The sequence below is a fragment of the Mustela nivalis genome (assembly GCF_964662115.1).
Source record: "Mustela nivalis genome assembly, chromosome: 6".
In the NCBI taxonomy this organism is placed as follows: Eukaryota; Metazoa; Chordata; class Mammalia; order Carnivora; family Mustelidae; genus Mustela; species Mustela nivalis.
Window position 1 is genome coordinate 76,655,207 of NC_139025.1, and position 22,826 is coordinate 76,678,032.

The window sequence follows — 22,826 nt, forward strand, 5'->3', positions numbered from 1 at the left end:
ATTTGCTCACGCAATGAATGTTCTCTGCGTTTCAGTCCCTGGCTGGAGCCATGGGATGAATACATCATGATGCCTGCCGTCCAGCCACTCACAGACAGGCGGCACATGACGTCACTCACCCAGCTGGTGTGTGATGGCTCTGCACTGGGACGAGTAGACTAGAGGGAAATGTGGTGGCAGGGATGCATGCTCAGAGATCAGAAGTCCTTCTGTGGAGCCTGGCTGGTCAGATAGGAATCGGGAAGAAGGGGGCGAGGGAGGCACCTACGTCCAAACACCAGGGAGCGGGATGGGCAGAGGCGCAGAGAGGACCTGAGAGTGATCAAACCTGGTACTGGGACACCTAGGTGTGGCTGGCAGTCAGGAACTCAGAGTCTAGAGAGAATGAAGCTGGAGAGGGGAACAAAACATAGATTCTTGGCCCTGCAAGGTGGCATGCCATGATAGAGCCTGTCCTTGTCTTTCCCCCACAACATTGCTTCCTGACTTGTCACTGCTGGTTTTTTGAGGTTTAAATTTATTTGAGCTCCTACTATGTGTCAGAGACACAACTGTGGACACAGCAGGGCAGGTTTCTGCTTCTGCAGTTTGCAGTGGACAAACCAGTGAAATCAGGCAGGAGGTCCTTAAAAAGGCCTTGTGTTGGGGGTGGGGAGTTCTGGCTAGAAGGACTGTTCAGGGGAGGGGTGTAAGGGAGAGCAGCACAACATGTTTGCATTCAGGTAGAAGCTGCATAGAGTAAAACGTGTGGGGCTGGGGCAAGGATGAACCACTTTCTCTTTGGGCAGAAAGGTGGGATGACAGGGAAGTGAGACCCGGCAGGAAGAGCTGGCCCTGAGGGTTTCGGCAGAGCTCCCATTGGCAGCTATGTCAGCACAGGGCGGCCTGCTGGGGCTGGCAGTCTGTGGCTTGGTCTGTGGGAGCTGAGGCCAGCACAGGGACAGGCCTTGGGGAGAGTCTGCCGACCGCCTGTTCTGTGGTGACCACAGGCTGTGGTCTGATGGAGGAGGCAAAGGCCCCAGGAAATTTATGGAGGGGACATTCTGGAGGGAAACCACAGAAAAGGAAAGCTGGAGTCTTGAACGTCAGTGCCCTGGGTTTTTCAAGGAGAGAAAAAGGAGGTATTGCATTGCTGAAATGGGCAGTTGCAGAGCAGAGCGAGAGCTTGTTGAATGAAGGAGAATCTGAGAAAGGAGCCTGAGAATCCAACCTATGGGTATCTGCTCGTATGTCATGTATGCTCAATACTGTTCTTCTACAGACTTAAAAACTCCATTTATGATTCTGAAGAAGTTAATATAAAATTAGCAGAATCATCTAGTCCAGCTCCCCTATTTAACAGACCAAGAAACCAGGAAGGCGTGTATCATGGGCCCATGATACACAGTGAGCACAATGGGGGCCTTGGGGCAGCCTGGGGTTGGCCTTGGTCCTCCACGCCCTGCTGTCTACACAGTGACTGGGCACAGGGACAGGGGAACAACTCCATGGCCACAGCTCTGTATCCTGACCTCACAGGACAGCCATTGTCAGCGTCTGGGGGTGACCACACCAGATGACTTGATTTGAAATGGTAAAACAAATCATTTAGAGACATCTCCTGCCATGGGACAAGTATGGGACAAGTTTAATCTAGAAAGGAAGCCTCAAAGAAAGACACATTTGTGTGTAACTTCCAGGAACGTGAGTTCTCCACAACTTGTTTGGTTCCTGAGTGATGTGAGTGGGACCCTCTTGGCTGATAGCGGTTCTGTCTGAAGAGGGGTCCCAGCTGAGCCCAGGAGTCCAACCTTGGAGACTTTGCAGGTGAATGAGAGACCTGCCATCTCACCTCCCCTCTGCAAACTCCATTCCCTGACATGACCTTTCCCCTGGGCCAGAAATGACCATGGCCCCAGTGGATATCCCAAATGTGGTCTGACTTATGTCTTAGATCTCAAATCCATGGACAAAAAACAAAAACAAAAACAAACAAACAAAAAAAACCCCACAATTACTATCGAGTATATGTAAGGGGTATTATTAATGATATATTACATGTGCCCCTTTCCTGTTGTTCTGCTTTCAAATTGACTGAAATCCAAAAATGTCATTGTACAAAATTTATTATTTCACTTAAAAAAAAAAAAAAGTAAGTAGAACATTGAGCAAGGCATGGTACTGTCTGCCAAATCATCTCCCATCTAGAAGTACCTTCTGGTTTCTTACCCCTCACGTGTTCTGACCTCTCTAGTACAGCTACTGTTTATTTATTTATTTTCTTTTTTATTTTTTTATAAACATATAATGTACTATTAGCCCCAGGGGTACAGGTCTGTGAATCGCCGGGTTTATACACTTCACAGCACTCACGATAGCACATACCCTCCCCAATGTCCATAACCCCACCACCCTCTTATTTATTTCCTTTAAACTCACTAAGCTGTGTTAATCTAATCACAGCACCTTCCAAGAGCCTCATTCCTTTCTCAGGCCATTATTTTGTTTATTTTTTTTTTCCAGTATAGACTGAATGTGTTTCATCTTATTGCCTGATTTTTTTTAAAGGTTTTAGGTTTTATATCTACACTCCAAACTTGAAGAATTCCAAAGGCTGACATTTTTATTACATCAGTCTGTTTACTAATTTCACATATTACCAAGTTGGCATCCTCCCATGGCTCTGAATGCGGCATCCTACTGGTGTCCTTGTTAACAGTCTGCTGGCCTGAGCCTGGGTTTTCAGTGCCTGCCATGGAGAACAGTGTGGGAGCCCCGGCAGAGAGGGGATCACCCAGAGAGACAGATGTGGCCCATACCTTTGTGATCCCCAGCAGCTCCTGGGTGTTAAAATATTGAGTAAGCCTGAAGGGATGTGAATGGGAAGGCTCCGGGGGTGGCAGGAGGGTGGGGGCTGCTGCCATGGAGAGAGGGCTCCTGCCAGAGTTGAACACGGAGGATGTAGTGAGCAGCACCGCTGGTGTCCCGGGGGACGCTGCCGCGTGCAGGGGTGCAGATGGGCAGGACCCAGCTGGGCCGCACAAGTGACTTTCTGGGAAAGGCAGGGCATGAACTTGTGCAGAGCTCAGAATGTTCAGCAGGTACACCATGACTCCGCACACCATGCCAGCATGGATCCTGAACAGATAGAATCTGGGCCTCAAAGAATGAGAAAGAGCACTCTATATCGTTCAATCGGTTATTCGTTTACAGACATTTATTGAACAACTTGTACGTGGCAAATGCTGTCCTCATTGGGAGGATACACAAGTTCTCTGAGCATCAGTCCCAGAATAACTCAGTGCTGATCACAGTGAAGCACTGGAAAAGGACCACACTGGACATGGATGCGAGGGCCCCCCATCCTGGAAGGACGTGAGTGCTGGAGAACAAACCTTCGCTGCCCCTCTGCCTCCTGGTCAGGTATCCATGGGATTGCATAATGGGCACAGAAGACCAGAGCAGCTGGGGTCGGGCACTAGCCCCAGAGGAAGCCCACTGAATTTCTGGTACTGCTTGGCTGTCACCTGCCTGTCTTCAACCATTTGGGCTAGGGCAGAGCCATCCATGTGAAGGGATGAGCTGCACTTTGGCGCCTGATTTCAGCGTGTCCTCTAATGTCCAACAAGCAGGCATCTGATGGGATGAGGTGGATGGAGCCAGGGGTTCTGTGGAAGGCGCTCCTCCTCGGTGTCTCCTGCCACCTCCTGGCTTAGGAAGGGGCAGTAGAAGGGACTCCGGGATGTGCAGGTAGACACCTTTGGACACCCTTTCCCCCATCACACACCTGCTGCTGGGTATTTGTTACTTTCTATAGATTAGAAAATAGGGTTCTTTGATCATGTGTCTGTGGATATGAAAGTGTGTATACCTGAGAGAGTGTTTGGTAGAATATACACATGGGGACTGTGATGCATGGAGGGGTTATGGGAGACTCATTTTCTTCCCTTAGTGTATGCATCTTTTCTGACTTTTTTCAATATTCATTAATCATTTTTTGTAATAAAATTGTTAAAGAAAATATTTTGAGAAATATTTTATCTTAAAATAGAACAAGGAGAACAGTATTGAAAATTATACCTGTGGATGGGGTTTATTGCTTTATTCCTGAGAGTGACCCATCATTCACAGCAGCTACCTATTTTGTGGGTGCTTTGGGGAAAGAAAAGAAAAATCTAGAGAGCTTAAAATAAATGTTAAAAAAATCGTAAGTATGTGTTGATTTTAGGGTATTATTGCTCTTCTACACATGAATAAACATTAAAGAAATTGATTCTCCACTCATCCCCAGTCTCAAAACACAACACTTGTCACAAGTGGCTTTATGGGTGAGTTTTACTAAACCTTTAAAAAAACAAGGAGGCTACACAATCCATTTCATGAGGCTAGTTTACTCGAACATCAAAATCAGACAGGGACTGTACTAGGAGAAAGTTATAGTTCAATCTCACCTTTGAGCATAGTTGCAAAATGCTGAATACAATACTTACTATGGAATTCCTCAGTATATTATATGCATGTATGTTACATACATACTTATACACTATACTATGTATAATGTACATATGTAATATGCATTATGATGAAGGGGGTTTTATTGTGGGAAGGCAGTGATGATTTAAATTAGAAAGTCATTTAATAATTGGTTAGATTCACATGTTAAAAGGGATAAGCCATATGGGGATCTCAATAGGTACAAAGGAAGTGTTTGATAAAATTAGATACACATTTCTACCTTCAAACAAAGCCTTACTAGCAAAACCGGAGCAGATGGAAGATTCTTCCACTTGATAAGTGGTATCCATCAAAAACCCATAACAGAGATCATATGTGGCCAGGGTCAGGGGTGGGGAGGATTTTAGAGGCAATTCTGGTAGTTGAGAACAAGACAGGGATGCCAAATAGCACCCTTACGATTCAGCATTACACCGGAGGCCCCCAACAGTGCAACAAGGCAAGAAGAAGAAATGGGAGGTATAAGAAAATCATTTTGTGCTGGCAATGTAGTTGTCCGTACAAAAACATCTGAGAGATGCTACCGAAAATCAATTAGAATTAATTACAGAACTCAGCAAAATTTCTCAATTAGAGATAAATATACAGGAACCAGTTGGATTCCTACATATCACCAACAACCATTTAGAAACTATAATAGAAAAAATTATACTTGGAGTAGCAACCAAAACCGTATGATACCCAGAAGTAAATCGGACGAAAGAATGCGAGAGTTTCACAGGAATGACTCTGAAAGCATTATGGAAGGACACAGATCTGACAAATGGAGAGATTTATCATGCTAATGGATGGGAGGCTTGATAGCGTAAAGATCCCTGTTTGCTCTAGATTAATACAGCATGTTCATGGCTTTTGGTCAAAAGATCCTTAAATTCATGTGGAAGAGTAAAGGCAAAAACAGGACTTTTTTTTTAAGATTTTTATTTATTTATTTATTTGAGAGAAAGATAGTAACAGAAATAGAGTGCAAGCAGGAAGGAGAGAGAAGCAAGCTGCCCTCTGAGCAGGAAGCCAGATGCGGGGCTTCGATCCCAGGATCCTGGGATCATGAACTGAGCCAAAGGCAGAAGCTTAACCGACAGAGCCACTGAAGTACCCCAGTCAAGACAATTTCTAGGAAGAATAAAATGGTGGGGGGAGCCTTCCCTGCAGCCTGTCAAGATTTATTATGAATTCCAATAGTGAATATGGTGTGGTGCTGGTACTAAAATAGTTTAGTAGAACACAGTACAAGACACAGACCTGTTGTAATTTGGAAATTTGGTAAGAAAAAGGTGGCCCAACAGGTGAGTGGGACAAGGATGAACTATTTGATAAATTGAATAAATTGTGAGGAGACAAATGTACCTCCTGCAGAAGGCACAAAAAATGCCAAATGGATTAACGACCTGCAGGTGGGAAGCAAAACCTTCAAACTTCTGGAAGATATATGAGATTCACTTCCCACCTCATAGCAGGAAAGGGTTTCTTAAGTGAGATACAAAACCCACTAACAATAGAGGAAAACATTGATAAATTAGACTATGTTAAAAGTTTTAACTTCTGTATGACTAAAGACACCACAAATAAAGTGAAAAGGTAATGCTACAGACTGGAAGGAGATGGTTGCAACTCAAGTGACCAGCAGAGGATTAGAGTCCATAGCATAGTAAAAGCTCCTGCAGGGGAGCCTGGGTGGCTCAGTCCGATGACCGTCCCATCTGCCTTTGGCTCAGGTCATGATCTCAGCGTCCTGGGATTGAGTCCCCCGTGTCAGCCTCCCTACTCAGCCAGGAGTCTGCTTGTCCCTCTCTCTCTGCTCCTCCTCCCTGTTTGTGCTTGCTTTCTCTGTCTCTCAAATAAATATATAAATAAATTCTTTTTTAAAAAAAGAAAAGAAAAAGAAGCCCCTACAAATTAACCAGAAAAAGACATACAATCCGGTGCAGGGGGCGGGGGCGGCTGGGAGGGTAAGGCAGGAGTTAGTAAATTCTACGAATAAGCAATTCACAGAAGAAGGACCTGAATGCTCAATATACAGAAAATTACGTTGAATTTCCCTAGCAGAGAAAGATATATTACAACAAGCTACTACTTTGTACCTATCAGATTGGCAGGAAATTAAAAGGTGGGCTGTTTGAAGTGCTGATGAGGAAATGGAACTGCAGGCACCCCTTGGCTGCTGCTGAGAGTGAAAATTAGTGCTGTCTGCTGCAAAGCAACCAGCAGCCTCCGGCCCAGGAGCCAGCGGTCGCCTCCTAGATGTAGAGCCCAGGAGACTGACGTGTGTACACAGAGAGAGAGGTCTGTGGACGTTTTTGCTTGCAGAAAGGGGAAAGAACTGAATCGTCCATCATCAGGAAACATGGGGACATCGTATAGTCACATAAGCAACTCCATGCCTGAATACGATACATCTTGAAAGCATAATCGTGATCGAAGAGTTGCAGAAAAATGTGTGTGGTCTGATATCCTTATCTGAAGTTTTAAAACACTCTAAACAACATACTGGTGATACATGCTTTCTCGGGAGGCAAAACTATAAAAATGGAGGAGACAGACACATCAGCTTCCGAAACGCAGTTAGATCTGGGGAGATATAAAGGGAAAGAGGCAGCTGAAGACAAATAGGACATTTTCCCTAGCTCTGTCTCCCAGGACAAAATACTGAGATTTGTCACACCTGGGCAGAGGCCAAATGACCAGAGTTTGTCAGATTATCTTCCATTCTGTCTACGTATTTGCTATGTGTCATGGTTTTTAAAACATTAATTGTTCTGAGGGGAAAACATAAACCCATTTCCATTTTTCAAGTGGTCAGTAATTCAAAGCACATTTAAACTAATTGATCTTTGTCACTCGAGAATGGCAGTTTAGCGTGGCGCGGTGAAGCACGGGACTCTGGGGCTGGCTTCCGGGTGTGAACCCAGCTCCGCTGCTCCCTGAATGGTGGCTCCACATGAGCTATGTAATCTTTCTGCTGCGGATGCCTGGGATGGAAGACGTAGAATGCCATTGCTGCTGCTGCTGATGGTGATGGTGATGATGGTGATGATGACTGACGTGTGCTCACAGAGTTGTCGCAAGGCTGTGATGAGGCTGTGTGCATTAAACACTACGGAAGTGGGCTCTCTTATCATGCCTGAATATGACCTACCATCCAGACAGACCCCAGTTAACTTATTAGATGCAAGGGAGAGTGGGGGAGGAGATGAACAAGCTCTAGTTCTAGAAATCACGTAAGTAGATGTTGTGTTTGGTGGTGGTGGTTCTTCTACTGCAATAAGACAAAAATATCTCTCAAATCTCCAAAATTAACCTGTGGAGTTGGAGATGACTCAACCCCCAGCGACTTCACCTGTATCTGCCTCAGTTAGCTCTGCTAAGTAAAATCCTCACTCATTCACTTTTCAGAGCTGGCTGTAAATCAGTAGGAAAAACAAAATCCGTATGTAACTGTTGAAATATATAGAATTCCCTCTAAAAACAAAAGCGACATCTATCTTCAGGTTTTGATGAGTATGTGGCATTGTTCTATCACATAATAAGAAGGGTTTTTGTAGTTAAATGATGAAATGTAAATCTCGCTAGAAGGGGGCTTAAATTGAAGCCTATTTAATGTCTCAAATAAGTGAGAAATCACAGACATTCAGAAGCCAAGGATGATTTTCTGAAAGCAGGTGCCAGAAGGCCAAGATGGCAGGTTTTGTCTGGAGCTGATCTGAACTTGGGCCCAACTGCAGTTCTGCTGCTTACTAGCCCCATAGCTGTGAGTGAATTACTTAAATCTGCCGTGGCTCAGATTCCTCATCTGTAAAATGAGACTCACCAACCCTCTCTTGAAGCACTCTTGGGAAGATCAGATACGTCCCGTCCACCATCCCAGGTACATAATCTGTGCTCAGTAGTTAATAGTATCTGTGATGTGATTCTTAATTAAATGAGCTGCTCAGTGCTGATGAGTGGGGGTTTGAAGGGGGTCTAAGACAAAATGAGATAAGGTGCTGATAGGTCTTACAGCTGACCCTGCCAATTTCTCTTCACCTTTCTTAGAACAAGAAGTTATTTCAAAGCCCAGGAATTTTTTGAAATGAAAACAAACAACAACAAAACAACTTGGTCTTCTCCTTAACGAAGATCAAATGCTGCTCTCTTTTTTTTTTTTTTAAAGATTTTATTTATTTGTCAGAGAGAGAGAGAGAGGGAGAGCTAGCGAGCACAGGCAGACAGAATGGCAGGCAGAGGCAGAGGGAGAAGCAGGCTCCCTGCCGAGCAAGGAGCCCGATGTGGGACTCGATCCCAGGACGCTGGGATCATGACCTGAGCCGAAGGCAGCTGCTTAACCAACTGAGCCACCCAGGCGTCCCTCAAATGCTGCTCTTAAAGAGTAATTATTTGGGACTCCTGGGTGGCTCAGTTGGTTAAGCATCTGCCTTTTTGGCTCAGGTTATGATCTCAGGATCCTAGGATCGAGTCTGCATGTTGGGCTCTTTGCTCAGCAGGGAGCCTCCTTCTCCCTCTGCCTGCTATTCCTCCTGCTTGTGCTCTCTCTCTCTGACAAATAAATAAATAAAATCTAAAAAAAAAAAAAAAAAAAGAAGAAGAAGAAGAATGATTCAGTGCAAGGTGTTGCAACAATCAGAATCAGCTCTCCTGTAAGAAGTGTCCCGTTTTGATTACCCTTGCTTTTCTACATTTTTGCACAGCATCCTGAAATGTCCCGTACAGCTGGGAAGATTCATCATGCTTGGACCCCCCAAAATACTCATTTCTAACCACTGGATGAATGACTCTCAAGGACTGAACAGCCACCAACGGCAAAGCCCAAACTCTGTGCCTGCTCCCGGGCCTGGGCCAACGTCAAGATTTCCAGCCCAGCCCGAGCTGGTGGGGAACAACTGGCCAGTGCGACACCGCGTCCTCCATGTTTGCTTATCTGGCAACCTAGTCCTTCTTCCTTCCTCCCTCCTTCCCAGTCCTGCCATACCCAAGCCTGCCTCTCACTTCCTGCCTTCATTTTTCACTTACTAGGAGGGGCAGTGTGGTGATGGGCCCAAAGAGGGGAGAGAGAATCTCTAGAAGGAATACAATATGGCCCCAACTAAAGGGATTCCCAGCAAGCTGTGAATAGAGACTATGCTTTAACCAGCTAATGTTAGATAGTTGCATTTTTAAGAAAGAACCTGTTTATCTCCAGGGATCCCCCATTGACAAATTCCTTAGGGAAGATGGATCTCTTCACTGGCTCCTGCTTGATGGAAAGAGGTAGAGTTTGGGTGGGCAAATGGGACGCTCAGGGTGGGGCAGGTTGGTGTGAGGTGCCTACTGGGCAGGCTCCTGTGACCTTCTCCAGCCAGATTGCCCTACAGCCCTGGAACTCAGCATGCTAAAAACTGAATTCATCCACCCCACAAGCTTCTAGATGCCTCTTCCAGTTGATGGTGCATTCCTTGCCCCCTGCCCCCAGTTAACCTAGAAGAAGCACCCAGCGTCATTCTTGACTCGTCCCTGCCCCCCCACAGTCATCTGTGCTGTTCCTGAGTACCCCTCCCCCTCACCATAGGACAAGCTAAAATCACAATCACAAGCACATTTCACTAATGTGAAATTCCCCTACTACCTTGGGGAATATCTCAAGGCAAGTAAAAGTGTTTCAAATCATCTTATTAGAATTTTTGAAATTTTTATGGTCCGTTTCTTGTCAGATCTGATTAGATCATTGCTTTTACCTTATAATTTGGCTGTGGAAAAGCTCTTACGATGAGAAGGATAATCGTCTGCTCTGCCATTTCCTTGCTGTTCACTTAAGCTGGCATGATTAGTGTATTGTCTTCAGTTTTGGTGCTTGCTGGAATCTTCTGAAATCACTGGTCCATTTTGTGAGGGTTTAGTTGAAACTAAATAATGTAATCACTGAGTCTGTTTAATCAAACACACATAAACAAATGCTGAAATAAATTAAAACTTGTGGGAGGGGAGTGCCTGGGTGGCTCAGTTGGTTAGGCGACTGCTTTCAGCTCAGGTCATGATCCTGGAGTCCCGGGATCGAGTCCCATATTGGGCTCCCAGCTCCACGAGGAGTCTGCTTCTCTCTCTGACCTTCTCCTCACTCATACTCTCTCTCTCTCACTGTCTCTCTCTCTCTCTCAAATAAATAAATAAAAATATTTTTTAAAAATTGTGAGAGGGGATAAACAAGTGAGCGATACACTAAACACCCCCCAAATCCTGAGAGGGGGACTTTCCCCACTTCCCTTATGTCTCCCAGTCAGCCTGCATGTTCAGTGTTAGGAAAACTTCACTTCTCTCCTAAGAAGACAGAAACAGAGGTTCTAACATTTTCATTTTGCACACTGCTCCCCTGCATGTCAGGACATGCATGTACAGGACACCTGTAGGACCCACAAGCTGCCTGCTTCTTAATGCAGTCGTGGAAATTGGGGGGGACCTCAGGTCTTAGGCACAGAGGTGAGCCCAGGAGATATGCACTCAAGGCAGGTGTCTCTCTTGGGTTGGGCAGGGGGGCCCAGCCTCGAAGAAGTCTCAGGATCTGCTCTGGGTGTGCTCAGGGGTGACCTGTAGTCAGAAAAATGCATTCCTGACCCTCCCAGGCCATCCACGTTTTACTGTGATGCCTTTTAAACTATCCCAAAATATCTTTTTTAAGTCTCAAAATTGCCATCTCAAGTATGAAAGGGACTAGACCAACAAAGGCTTTTTTTCATGGGCTTCTACGTTTTGGTCATTTCTCTGTGGAGAGAGGGAAGGATCCAGATTTTTGCTTGTCCCCAACTCAAAGACCCCACCATCACTCAACGATCTCATTTCACTGTACCTCCTCTAATGCCATGTTTTTAATATTCCAGCAGTACACAAGCCATAGCTTTAAACAAGGAAAGGAAAGTGCTTTCTGGTTGACTCCACTGGAGATGCAACGATTCAATTAGTAGTTTTCCTGGAAACCAGAACTCTGTTAGGTTCACATTTCAAAACACTACTTAAGGTTGCTTAATAGTTTTGTCCCCGTAGCTACATAGGGACATCCAAGAACTGAAGCAGAGCCAGTGTCTTCTCTAGAAGGTGTTTTGTCATTGTCATGGAGATCCAATCCTGCAGACCACCTCTCCCCCTAAGCCAACCCCTTTCCATCGTTCACACAGAGAACAGACAAGGAAGCAGGCAGGGAGAGGAGAGGGTGTCACTCTCACCACTGGGTGCTGGCCCCTTGTCAGTAGTAAAGGAGGGAGCCTGAGGGACATGACCAGTCCAGTCAGCTTTTCTGGGTGCGTGTGCAGGTGAATAGGGAGGAAGGTGCCCATGAAAGTTCCAGTAGTTTGTGAGGCTGCTGCATCCGAAGGAGGCGTGCTTTTTTTCCCCAACAGTTACATGTAGGTGATTGAGCACCAGAAATTTTGGACTACCACTGAACACCCTCTGCTCAGGGTTTTGCCCTTCCCATGTTCCTCGTCTGCTGGGTCTCCTGCTTCAACAGATGGTGCTTATTAAGTGCCACATATTGTTTTCCTCTGGGTACCGTCTCCTCTCCTAACTTCTCCTTCTCACTGCTAGCTCACTCTCTTCCTTGCTATCATCATCTTAGGCTGTTTACAGAATTGACATGATCCCATGTACAGCACAGGCCATGAGAAATAAATTTCCAGTTTTATTATTTTGACACAGCTATCCACACACGCCTTCAAGTTTTCCCCCACACTCCTTTGCCGGAAGCAGAGAAGTTACCGAGTTGAGAGTAGGGAGAGGTGGGTGGAGTCTCTCCCCCAGCCCCTCCATGCCTCAGCACATCCTGGGCAGATGCTCAGAGCTCCTCATCCCTCATAATCAGTGTTTGCTTTATTTTTCCCAGAATATACTACCTGCTCTTACCATGCTAGAGCTCATCTGCCTCTTTTTCTGCCCACTCACCCAGCTCGGTAAGATCTTCCTGCTGTGTGTCACCACCCGTTTGGCATTTCACCATCTGAGAGAGCTTAGTGTTGTCTCAAATGTGGAAACATCACTTGTACTGTGGCTGAACATCATTTATAGAAGCATCAACTCAGCCAGCCCCAGCACTTTTCCGTTTAGGGGTAGACCCTCTTAAATTATCTTTTGCTTTCTCTCTCCAAACTAATTGGCCACCATTGTCATGCCAGTCTCCCAGCATGTCTCTGGTACTTTTCTTTTCTTTGTGAATATTCCAAGAGGGCTTATTAGAGTACTGACCTCACATTGCTCTCACTTGAGCTTCTCCATCAATCTTAGTGTAAGGAAACCCCTGTTATGCTTCAGTGGTCAATTTCACAGCTTTCTCCATCTTGTCTCATGGTACTGGCCAGGGGAGCTGTATAGTAGCTGCATGATCACATTTTTATCGCCATTCTCAGAGACTCTGAGGTGTTGTAAACAACTCCTTAGCTTTTGTGGCTGGGGAATGGGAACTTTTATACAAACATGGTTAAGAGAATTATCCCTGGCCAAAACAGCCCTCCAAAGGCTTGTACACAGCAACAAGGGGACAGTCTGCGCCAAGACCTAACCTGGATCTCTTGGTGTTTTCCCAAAACAAATATGTGTCCACCAGTTAGGCCTGTTTCCCCAAATATCCAAGTACACTTCCAACCCTGGCTCCCAAAACTTGCATTCTTTCTCTCAGCCAGCACTGTTTCTCCCTGACAGATCACCCACATAGTCCCCCCTGCAGAAGGCTGAGAGAGAAGAATGGAGGGAAGGAGACAGGCCCAAGATTTCTCTGTACAAAAGTCTTCTGAAGACGACTGCCTCTCTGGCTCTCCTCTTTGTACACACCCTCCGTTTAATCATGCACACATGTTGGAGACATTGGCTCTCCTCAGCCCTGCCCAGCCGATCCCTGGGAGTTGTAAAAGTTGACCAGAATGTCTTGATTTTCTCTCAATCCTATCCCAGCATTTCTCATCATATATACAAGATGATTGTGTGTGTGTGTGTACAAATTTTGTAAGGTTCAGGAAGTTTGAGAAGTGGGTAAACAAAACTACACAAGTATCTTTACTGTGGGTCTTCTCAAAGCTTTTAATAAGCTACCAGGTGGGGCGCCTGGGTGGCTCAGTGGGTTAAGCCGCTGCCTTCGGTTCAGGTCGTGATCTCAGGGTCCTGGGATCAAGCCCCACATCGGGCTTTCTGCTCAGCAGGTAGCCTGCTTCCCTTCCTCTCTCTCTGCCCGCCTCTCTGCCTACTTGTGATCTCTCACTGTCAAATAAATAAATAAAATATTTAAAAATAATAATAATAATAATAATAAGCTACCAGGTATGGCAGAGCCTCAAGAGCCAACCATAATCTGTGGTCATTCACAAAGTCATTATAACTCACCACAGATCCTTCTCTCCAAGAGCACCTAGCACGATGAGTGCTCTGGCGGATCCGTGTTGGCCATGTCCTGATCAGTGGGTCTTCCACACAGCATGTCAGAGTCACCTTGCAAGCTTGCATTACCAGCAATCTCCTGAAGATTTTCCTACTGGCAATCTGGGGTAGAGTTGGAGAATCTACTTGTTTGTTGTTGTTTCTTAAAGCCTTCTTGGTGATTTTGATGATCCATAGCACTTGGGTTCCTCTGCTCTAGACTGTTGCTATTTCAGGCATCAGAGATGCCACAGGTGTGAGCACTCAACCCTGGAAGCCTGTACCCTAAGTCCCCTTATACATAAATAACACATTCTTATACCGTAGAGATGGCTGAAAACTTAGCAGGAAAACCACCCCAAGCCTTTGTGATTAGGCGGAAATTACTACCCTGTACTTTGTAACATGGTAGCCACCCCCATCTGTCCACATTCAAGTCCCCCTTTAGATGTCCCCAGCTGTTCTCACTCAAGCCATTCTGGGACGTTTTGCATGTTTCTGCATTTTGATTCATTTGTCTGTGTCTCCCATCCCTGGGGGACCATATTCAGAGCAGGACCCAAATGGATATTCTGGGGTGATTTCCTCCATAAGCACTTCATATAGAGCCAAGCTAGCCAAAATATTAGGCAGACTAATTTAGCCAAATTCATTTATTGCCAAACTAATAGGAAGTGCTCAATAACTACAGAGCAACCAAAGGACAAAAGGGACTTTGCCCAAAATGAACAAAAGGGGTTAAGTTTACAGAAATGAAAAGTAGAGAGAAGGGCAGATTTTGGTAAATGTGGCAACATGAGAGTACAATTTACCTGCTGAGATCATAGGCAGGTATGTATGATTTTCTACCACCCTCGGAAATTTTTCTTCAATTACTTCTCTGTTCAATTTTTAACTCAATGATATATGCCTCACTGGTGGTTTCGGAATAGGTTGACCAACTTTTCCCAACGTGCCTGCCACTGATCTAGTTCCAGCCCTGAAAGTCAGCTATATGGGAAACCCCTCCATCCTGGCAGCCCCAGGCAGCTGGGGGCTCTACTCAAAAGACAAAAAGAATCCCCTGACCAGATAAACTTGCTACATCACATCTATCCACCTGAATTATTGCTGCTGTAACAAAGCAAATCACCACAAACTTAGTGGCGTCAAACAACACAGATGTATCCAATTATACCTCTAGAGAACAGAAATCCCAAGTGGGTTTCACAGGGCTAAAAATCAGTGTATCCACAGGGCTACACTTTTCCTGGAGGCCCTAGGGGAGATTGTGTTTCCTTCCCTTTTCTAGTTTCTCGAAGCCAGCCGTGTTCCTTGGCTGGTGGCTCCCTCCTTTATCTTCTAAGCCAATGACCACATCACTCTCACCCTTTACTTCCACCATCACATCCCCCTCTGTGTCCCATGCTCTTCTGCCTCCCTCCTTTACTTTGAAAGACTCTTGTGATTGTATCAGGCTGATTGGATGATCCAGGGTAATTTCTCCATCCCTAAGCCCTTAACTCAGTCCTATCTGCAAACTCTTTTTTGCTGGGTCACACTCACAGTTTCCAGGGACCAAGACACAGACATCTTGGGGTTGGGGGTAATTCTGCCTACCACATCCAACCCTCTAAAAGTTGATAAAACACCTCAGTGTATTAAAGGAGTGTTTTAAAGTCTCACAGGAAAAGAATCTAACTGCTTAACCCAGTATTTTCCAAACTTATTTGGTCAAGAATCTCCTTACCCCAAATAGTGCTTTTTATCACCTCTTGGAATCCTGCTGCTCTTGCTGAAGAGAATTCCATGTAGTGTGCACACCGAGAGTCCAGACCTCCCATGTGATGTTCAGACAAGGATGATTTTGAGGGAATTGATTTATAGATCTGATTACCCTTTCACACCTCAATACATACTCTTTTCTACACTTTCCTACCTGAGGAACAACCTGAGGTCAAAGCGTGGTGGGCCTCTCTCCTTTCCACTCTTGTAGTCAGAGTTCTAACCCATAAAGACTCAAATCGGGGCTGACTGACATGCAGCCGGCGTGCAGAACCTCCCTGGTCAGACACAGGGAGGACAGGAAGCTCTGGTGCTGTGTGGTGCCTCTTTGAATCAAGGGGCCATAATCCACCCTTATATATCTCATTTGGAAGTGCATCTCCAATAAAAATTTATTATTTTTTATGTTTAGTGTTTACCAACGTTTTAATATTATATATTGTACCCCAAAACAAAATAGCTCACTCTAGACGAAATGTTTTAAGACATTTATGATCGCTAGAATCATCTTTTAATTTAAATTTAATTTAAATTCAATTTGTATGCATCCTTTGGCTGTAGAGAATTGTGAGGAATTGATCAAATAAAACATTTTCAAGCATAAAAATACATTAAAATCCTCTGGGTGTCATGTCATAGAGATAAGGGGGGAAGAACAATGTACTATTTCTAATTTTTTTTTAATTTTATTTATTTGTCAGAGAGAGTGCCCAAGCAGGGGGAGCAGGAGGCAAAGGGAGAGGGAGAAGCAGCCTCCCCACAGAGCAGGGAGCCTCACCCAAGGCTCTATCACAGGACACCGGGATCATTACCTAAGCCAAAGACAGACACTTAACTGACTTAGCCACCCAGGCATCCCTAACATTTCTAATTTTTAAAGAAGAGCTTGCTCTTAACATTTTAAAATTGACAATAATGGGTGTTATATCACTGTAGTGCTATGTTATTTTGGACATATTTACAAGAATGCTTTAACGGGCTAATTTTTAAATACTCACTTTATAATACCTAGAAATTATATCTTTTAACAAATTATAACTATTTAACCTTAAGGTGAAAAATACTTGCTGTCAAGGGTGCAAGGAAGTGCATAATTTTTTCAAAATTCTTATGGGAGTATATGAGCAAAAGGTATGACAGCTACTGGTCGAGAGAAGAATGTTGGCATTGCTGGAAGGGAAAAGACTAGCAAGGAAGCCTTGGTAAAAGTGTCAGCTTCATTTCATGTAGGTTGCCACAGAATGAGAGAAGATATTCACAAATGACAGTACAGACAAAAGGCTGATATCCAGGATCTATAAAAAACTCCTCAAACCCAACACACACAAAACAGATAATCATGTCCAAAAATGGGCAGAAGACATGAACAGACACTTCTCCAATGAAGATATACAAATGGCCAACAGAAACATGAAAAAATGTTTATCATCATTAGCCATCAGGGAGATTCAAATCAAAACCCCATTGAGATACCACTTTACACCAGTTAGAATGGCCAAAATTAACAAGACATAAATAATGTGTGTTGGAGAGGATGCAGAGAAATGGGAACCCTCTTACACTGTTGGTGGGAATGCAAGTTGGTACAGCCACTTTGGAAAACAGTGTGGATATTCCTTAAGAAATTAAAAAATAGAGCTTCCCTATGACCCTATAATTGTACTACTGTGTATTTACCCCAAAGACACAGATATAGTGAAAAGAAGGGCCATCTGTACCCCAGTGTTTATAGCAGCAATGACTGCCAAACTGTGGAAAGAACCCAAGATGCCCTTCAACAGACGAATGGATAAGGAAGATGTGGTCCATATATACAATGGAGTATTATGCCTCCATCAGAAAGGATGAATACCCAACTTTTGTATCAACATGGATGGGACTGGAGGAGATTATGCTGAGTGAAATAAGTCAAGCAGAGAGAGTCCATTATCATATGGTTTCACTTACTTGTGGAGCATAAGAACACGGAGGACATGGTGGGATGGAGAGGAGAAGGGAGTTGGGGGAAATCGGAAGGGAAGACAAACCATGAGAGACTGTGGACTCTAAAAAACAATCTGAGGGTTTTGAAGGGGTGGGGGTGGGGGGTTGGGTGAGCCTGGTTGTGGGCATTAAAGAGGGTACATAATGCGTGGAGCACTGGGTGTGGTACATAAACAATGAATTCAATGAATTCTGGTACACTGTAAAGAAAGTGTCAGCTTCAGCTAACAGAGTGAAGCACCTGGTGCACTCAGCACTCCTTCCCTGCCCCTCCCCCCACCCCCATTCCCTGCCCTGCCGCCGCCCCCCCCCCCCCCCCCCCCCGCACCCAGAGCCACCAGTGCCTGAGGCCCTGAGCACACAGGAGGATTGAGACCAGGGCTCCCCTTTTGGTTCTCTTTATACCTTGACTGTAGGGAACGTCTAGCATCAGGGTCATTTGGGAAGTTGCTTGAAGATTCTGTGGTTTCAGACTTTAAAGAGCGTGAGCTCCCTGGGCTGTAGGATGCTCCTGGCCTCGACTGACTGCCCTACTGCTGCTGACCCTGCCACACCAGCCCCCCTCCAGCCCAAGCCTCGGGGAGAAGCCCCAGAGCAGTAGAGCTGTCCTGGAAAGGCCCAGGGCTGAGGGAGCAAGGCGGGGCCCAGGAGGGGCCCATGAGGAGGGGGGAAGTGGGTGCAGGAAATGCGTGGGAGCCTTGTTTAAATTGTGTGGGAGTGTTTTTTGAGTCTGTCCGTGAGACCCGAGCATCTGGGTGTTAATCGCTCAGCACTGAGCCATAAGCCCCGGGTCGGGAGACCATGTGGAACATGGGGGCGAGGCTTGCGGGACCTGGCCATGTGTCCACTCTGCCTGTCCTGTTACTTCCCTGTGGCCACAAAGCACTGGATACAGTCTCTTTGGATCCTAGAAGGGTCTTCAGTCCTCAAAGGAAAACTTTTTTAATATAAATTCACACTGTATTTTACAACCTTCTTCTTCTGCCACTTCATCCCTGTGCAGAACAGAGCTGGGTGCTATGGGAGATACCGTCTCCACCCTCGGGCAACCTGCCTCTCCTCTGGGCCAGTAATACACGTACATGCTGTAGCAGGATGGACAGTGGGTTTCTGATGTCAGCTGTAGCTAACTGCCCACACCACGGAGTAGTTCATCAAATCTAAGGCACCACTGATTGTAAGAGGTTCTTTTATGTGCTCTTAAGAAAAAGGTGCTGGCCAATTAAATTGTGAGTGACTGCTTTCTTTTTTACTTAGAAATGTTATACTTATTGAAAGGTCCTTTTGGACTTGCTTAGACATAGGGTTTTTGTTTTGTTTTGTTTTTTTAACATCTTTTACTCTTGTTCATTCATAAAGTGGAAAAGAAGAGAACCTGATTGACTTGGAGGTGTTAGTGTGTGTGTTTTTGCACACAGTGCCCTTCAGTTGTCTCTGCCAACTGAGGGCATCTGAGTGCTCTTGACTTTTCTCCCCAATCTCTGGCTCCTGTTGTGCAAATTGCTTGCATATAGATAAAGACAACCACAGTGCATGTGTCCCTGGCAACAGTGACTGTAAGACACACAACAATTTCCTAGATAGGGAACATGAAAAAAAAAAATACACCTTAGACTCAAAATATGGATTCTGAGACTCAGTCAAATAGACTGCCGTGATCAGGCATCCATGTCCATCCAGGGAATGGCGTTGGCATCAGTGCGATGTGCTTGTTGCAGTAATTTGCACAACTGGATAGTGGACTTCTCTGTGAACTAAGAGGGTCAGGAAAGCATTGTGCATGAAGTAGGTCTAAAAAGGTGAGATTCGGCCTAGAGAAGAGGAGGCCACTTCCAGAGAAGGAAGAGGGTGATTAGAAGATTCAAGAGGATAAACAAGCATGGTATGTGGAGAGGACAATGTAGCAATCCCAGGCTTGGGTGGAGTTTGGTGAGGGAGCAGTGGGATATAAAGGCTTGTCTTTGCTCTAGGAACGTAAATTCAAATTAGTGCCTTTCACTTGTGGAATCATAATAAACAGCTCTCATATTTCTCTAACTTTTCTCTCTTTCCTCACACTAGGTCCTGATGTTTTTAGTTCAAAGAACCTTGCCCTTCAAGCCCAGAAGAAGATCCTGAGCAAAATCGCCAGCAAAACCATGGCGAATATGTTGATCGATGACACCAGCAGCGAGATCTTCGATGAGCTCTACAAAGTCACCAAAGAGCACACCCACAACAAGAAGGAAGCCCACAAGATCATGAAAGACTTGATCAAGGTGGCAATCAAAATCGGAATCCTCTACCGACACAACCAGTTCAGCCAGGAGGAGGTGGTTGTCGTGGAGAAGCTCAGGAAGAAGCTGAACCAGACCGCCATGACCATCGTCAGCTTCTACGAAGTGGAATACACATTTGACAGGAACGTGCTCTCCAAGCTCCTGCACGAGTGCAAGGACCTGGTGCATGAACTGGTGCAGCGACACCTGACGCCCCGGACCCACGGGCGCATCAACCATGTCTTCAACCACTTTGCTGACGTGGAGTTCCTCTCCACCCTTTATAGTCTGGACGGAGACTGTCGACCCAACCTCAAGAGAATGTGTGAAGGAATCAATAAGTTGCTAGATGAGAAAGTCCTCTGAATGCCTTCTCTCCTCCCAGACTTTGCTGAGTCCTGGTTGCAGCACCAGTGTGGTCCAGGTTCGAATCAAGAAAACAGGAAACCCTTGTCCGAGATGCCCATGTCCTACCCTAGTTCCTGTCTGCCATTGATGCCAGATTTCACTCAGGTGTGTTTCTCCCCTGAGCCCACTGATGAGCTCTGTACTTCCAGTCACCTTGGTCAGCCAGCCCAAAGGACATTTCGTCTCTTCTCAGCGAAGGCTGCTGTGCTCATCGAGGTGAGCTGGCTTCATCTTGGGGAGCTGAAGGAGCCCTGGACCAGGAGCTGGAGGACACAAGTTCGGTTCCTGGCTTCACTGGGACAGCTATCCTCAGGATCCTAGGACCACGATGCCCACCTGCCCACCTCCCGGGGCTGCTGGGAGGTTCAAATGAGGCAACATATGTCCACACTTTTGAAAACTCTAATGTAAGGTCTTATTATTTTCTCTCTGGAGTGTGAGAGGGATCCACCTGGATTTAGACTACTAAGCAGCAGAGAAGAAAAGAATAATAGTATCTAGTATCTAATAGAGACAGTCTGTCTCTAGATGTGCTGTTTCAGACACAGATGAATACAAAGGTATGAAAAAGCATAGCAGCAGACTGGAAAAATGTTTTCCAAGAGCTGTGTTTTTAGGTCCCAGATGCAGGTTTATGATCCTGCAGAGGGAGTCTTTCCAGTGGGGTGGGGATGTGGAGATTTTCCTACTCCTGATGCAGGGGCAGAGAACTGTGCTTCCTGCAGGCTAGGCCTCCCCTTCGGAGGGGCGACGCCCATGAGGTGAGGTGTGGGAGGGCTCATCCTGGCAGCCTGGGGGCCGGGCAGAAGGAACCCCTATCCACCTCTCCTGGCCTTTCACATCCCATTGTGCTAGTTTCTTTGGTTCATCAATAAATTGAAACAACCCTTCAAACAGGAGGTTTTGGAGTTGTGATTCCAAAATAAAATACCTTGGAGTTAGATTAGAATAGGTTAAGAACAATGGGATTGAAAGGCAGACAGTGCTGGGCAGGAGCTGTGCACTCAGACCCTAGGGCACACTGGGAGGGCGGGCACAAACGGGGCCCCGGGGCAGCTCGCTCACAGACATGTGGCCACCTTCTCTGACCTGCTCCCAGCCTCGCTTTCACACTGTGGCTTCTGACATATTTTTCTCAACTCTTAACAAACATCAGGACAGGGTATTTGCCGCCTTCTCCTGTCTGCAGAACACTACGTTAAGGAGACTTGCTCTCCCTGCATCACCTCCTGTCCCACTCTGCTTCTGGTACCTGATGATTATAACAGAATACCACATTAGCTCAGCCGCTGGCTCAGCCCATCAGAAGACAGCTTGTGGGAGGCTGTGAAGTGACATCCTATGAGCTTCAGTGGCCATGTTGCCTCGTGTCAGCATCAGTGCACACCATCAGTTAAGTTCTTCCACTACCAGCACTCAAAAGTAGTTCATAGGAGGGGCGCCTGGGGGGCTCAGTCTGTTAAGCATCTGCCTTCAGCTCAGGTCATGAACTCAGACTCTTGGGATGGAGCCTCATGTTGGGCTTCCTGCTCAGCAGGAGTCTGCTTCTCCCTCTGCTCCTCCCCTCTCATGCTCACTTTCGCCCACTCACTCTCAAATAAATATTTAAAAATAAAATAAAAACTAATTCAGCCCCTAGCACCCCTCACAGACCTGAGGACTGAACGTTGATATCTGGGCCCATGTGGGCTGGGAATGTGGTTCAGCAATGGAAGCTGCAGGTGGCAGGTGCCTTCCTTCCCAGTCACCCACCAGGCAGCAAGCAGACCAGCAACAGCTGAATTTTCACGTAGAGTCTTCAATGCCTGCCTCGGTATACTTGTTTAATTAAGAACTCCTTCCTAGGGGCGCCTGGGTGGCTCAGTGGGTCAAAGCCTCTGCCTTCAGCTCAGGTCATGATCCCAGGGTCCTGGGATCAAGCCCCGCATCGGGCTCTCTGCTCGGCAGAGATCCTGCTTCCTCCTCTCTTTCTGCCTGCCTCTCTGCCTACTTGTGATCTCTGTCTGTTAAATAAATAAATAAAATCTTTAAAAAAAAAAAAAAAAAAAAAGAACTCCTTCCTAGTTCTAGAGATGGTTCTAGAAGCAGCAGGTCCTTTTTCACTAAGCACCTATCCAGGGAAATCAGACCCACCAGGCCTGGGTGGAACTATCTTCTGCCCTATCTGAAACATAGCAGGGAAGAAGGTGGCCACTCCAGAGGCCACCACACACATCAGTTTCTGACAGTCTGTGAGTCTCTAAGGACACTGAGTCCTCCTTATTCTCATCTGAGAAGGACTACCACTTCCACCAGCATGTCTCAGTGAGTGCAAAAGCGGAGCATACACCAAAATCTGTTCTGCTTCCTTATACACCCCCCACCCCCGCTGCCCCACACTGAGGCAGCAAAGGGGCGCTCTAAGTGCGTGGCCAGTTGGGTATAGCTCAAGCTTATCAACAGTAGCCAGGGGGAGCTGGGATATTCAGGCACAAGTAACCCACATGCCTCCAAAAATAGCCCAGGCCAATCCCATGTGTACAATTTAAGCATAACCATTGGCATATAAACTCAAGT

General features: G+C 45.9%; 1 protein-coding gene across 1 annotated transcript in view; it reads left to right on the plus strand.

Annotated features, from left to right (window-relative positions):
• Positions 1 to 21,164, plus strand: part of TNFAIP8L3 (TNF alpha induced protein 8 like 3) — a 37,343-nt gene extending 16,179 nt beyond the window's left edge. Inside the window, exon 2 of the mRNA XM_082734834.1 lies at positions 19,666 to 21,164. Coding sequence (XP_082590960.1) covers positions 19,666 to 20,228 — 563 coding nt within the window. The 3' untranslated portion in view covers positions 20,229 to 21,164. The remainder of the gene's footprint in view (positions 1 to 19,665) is intronic.
• Positions 21,165 to 22,826: the final 1,662 nt, after the last annotated feature.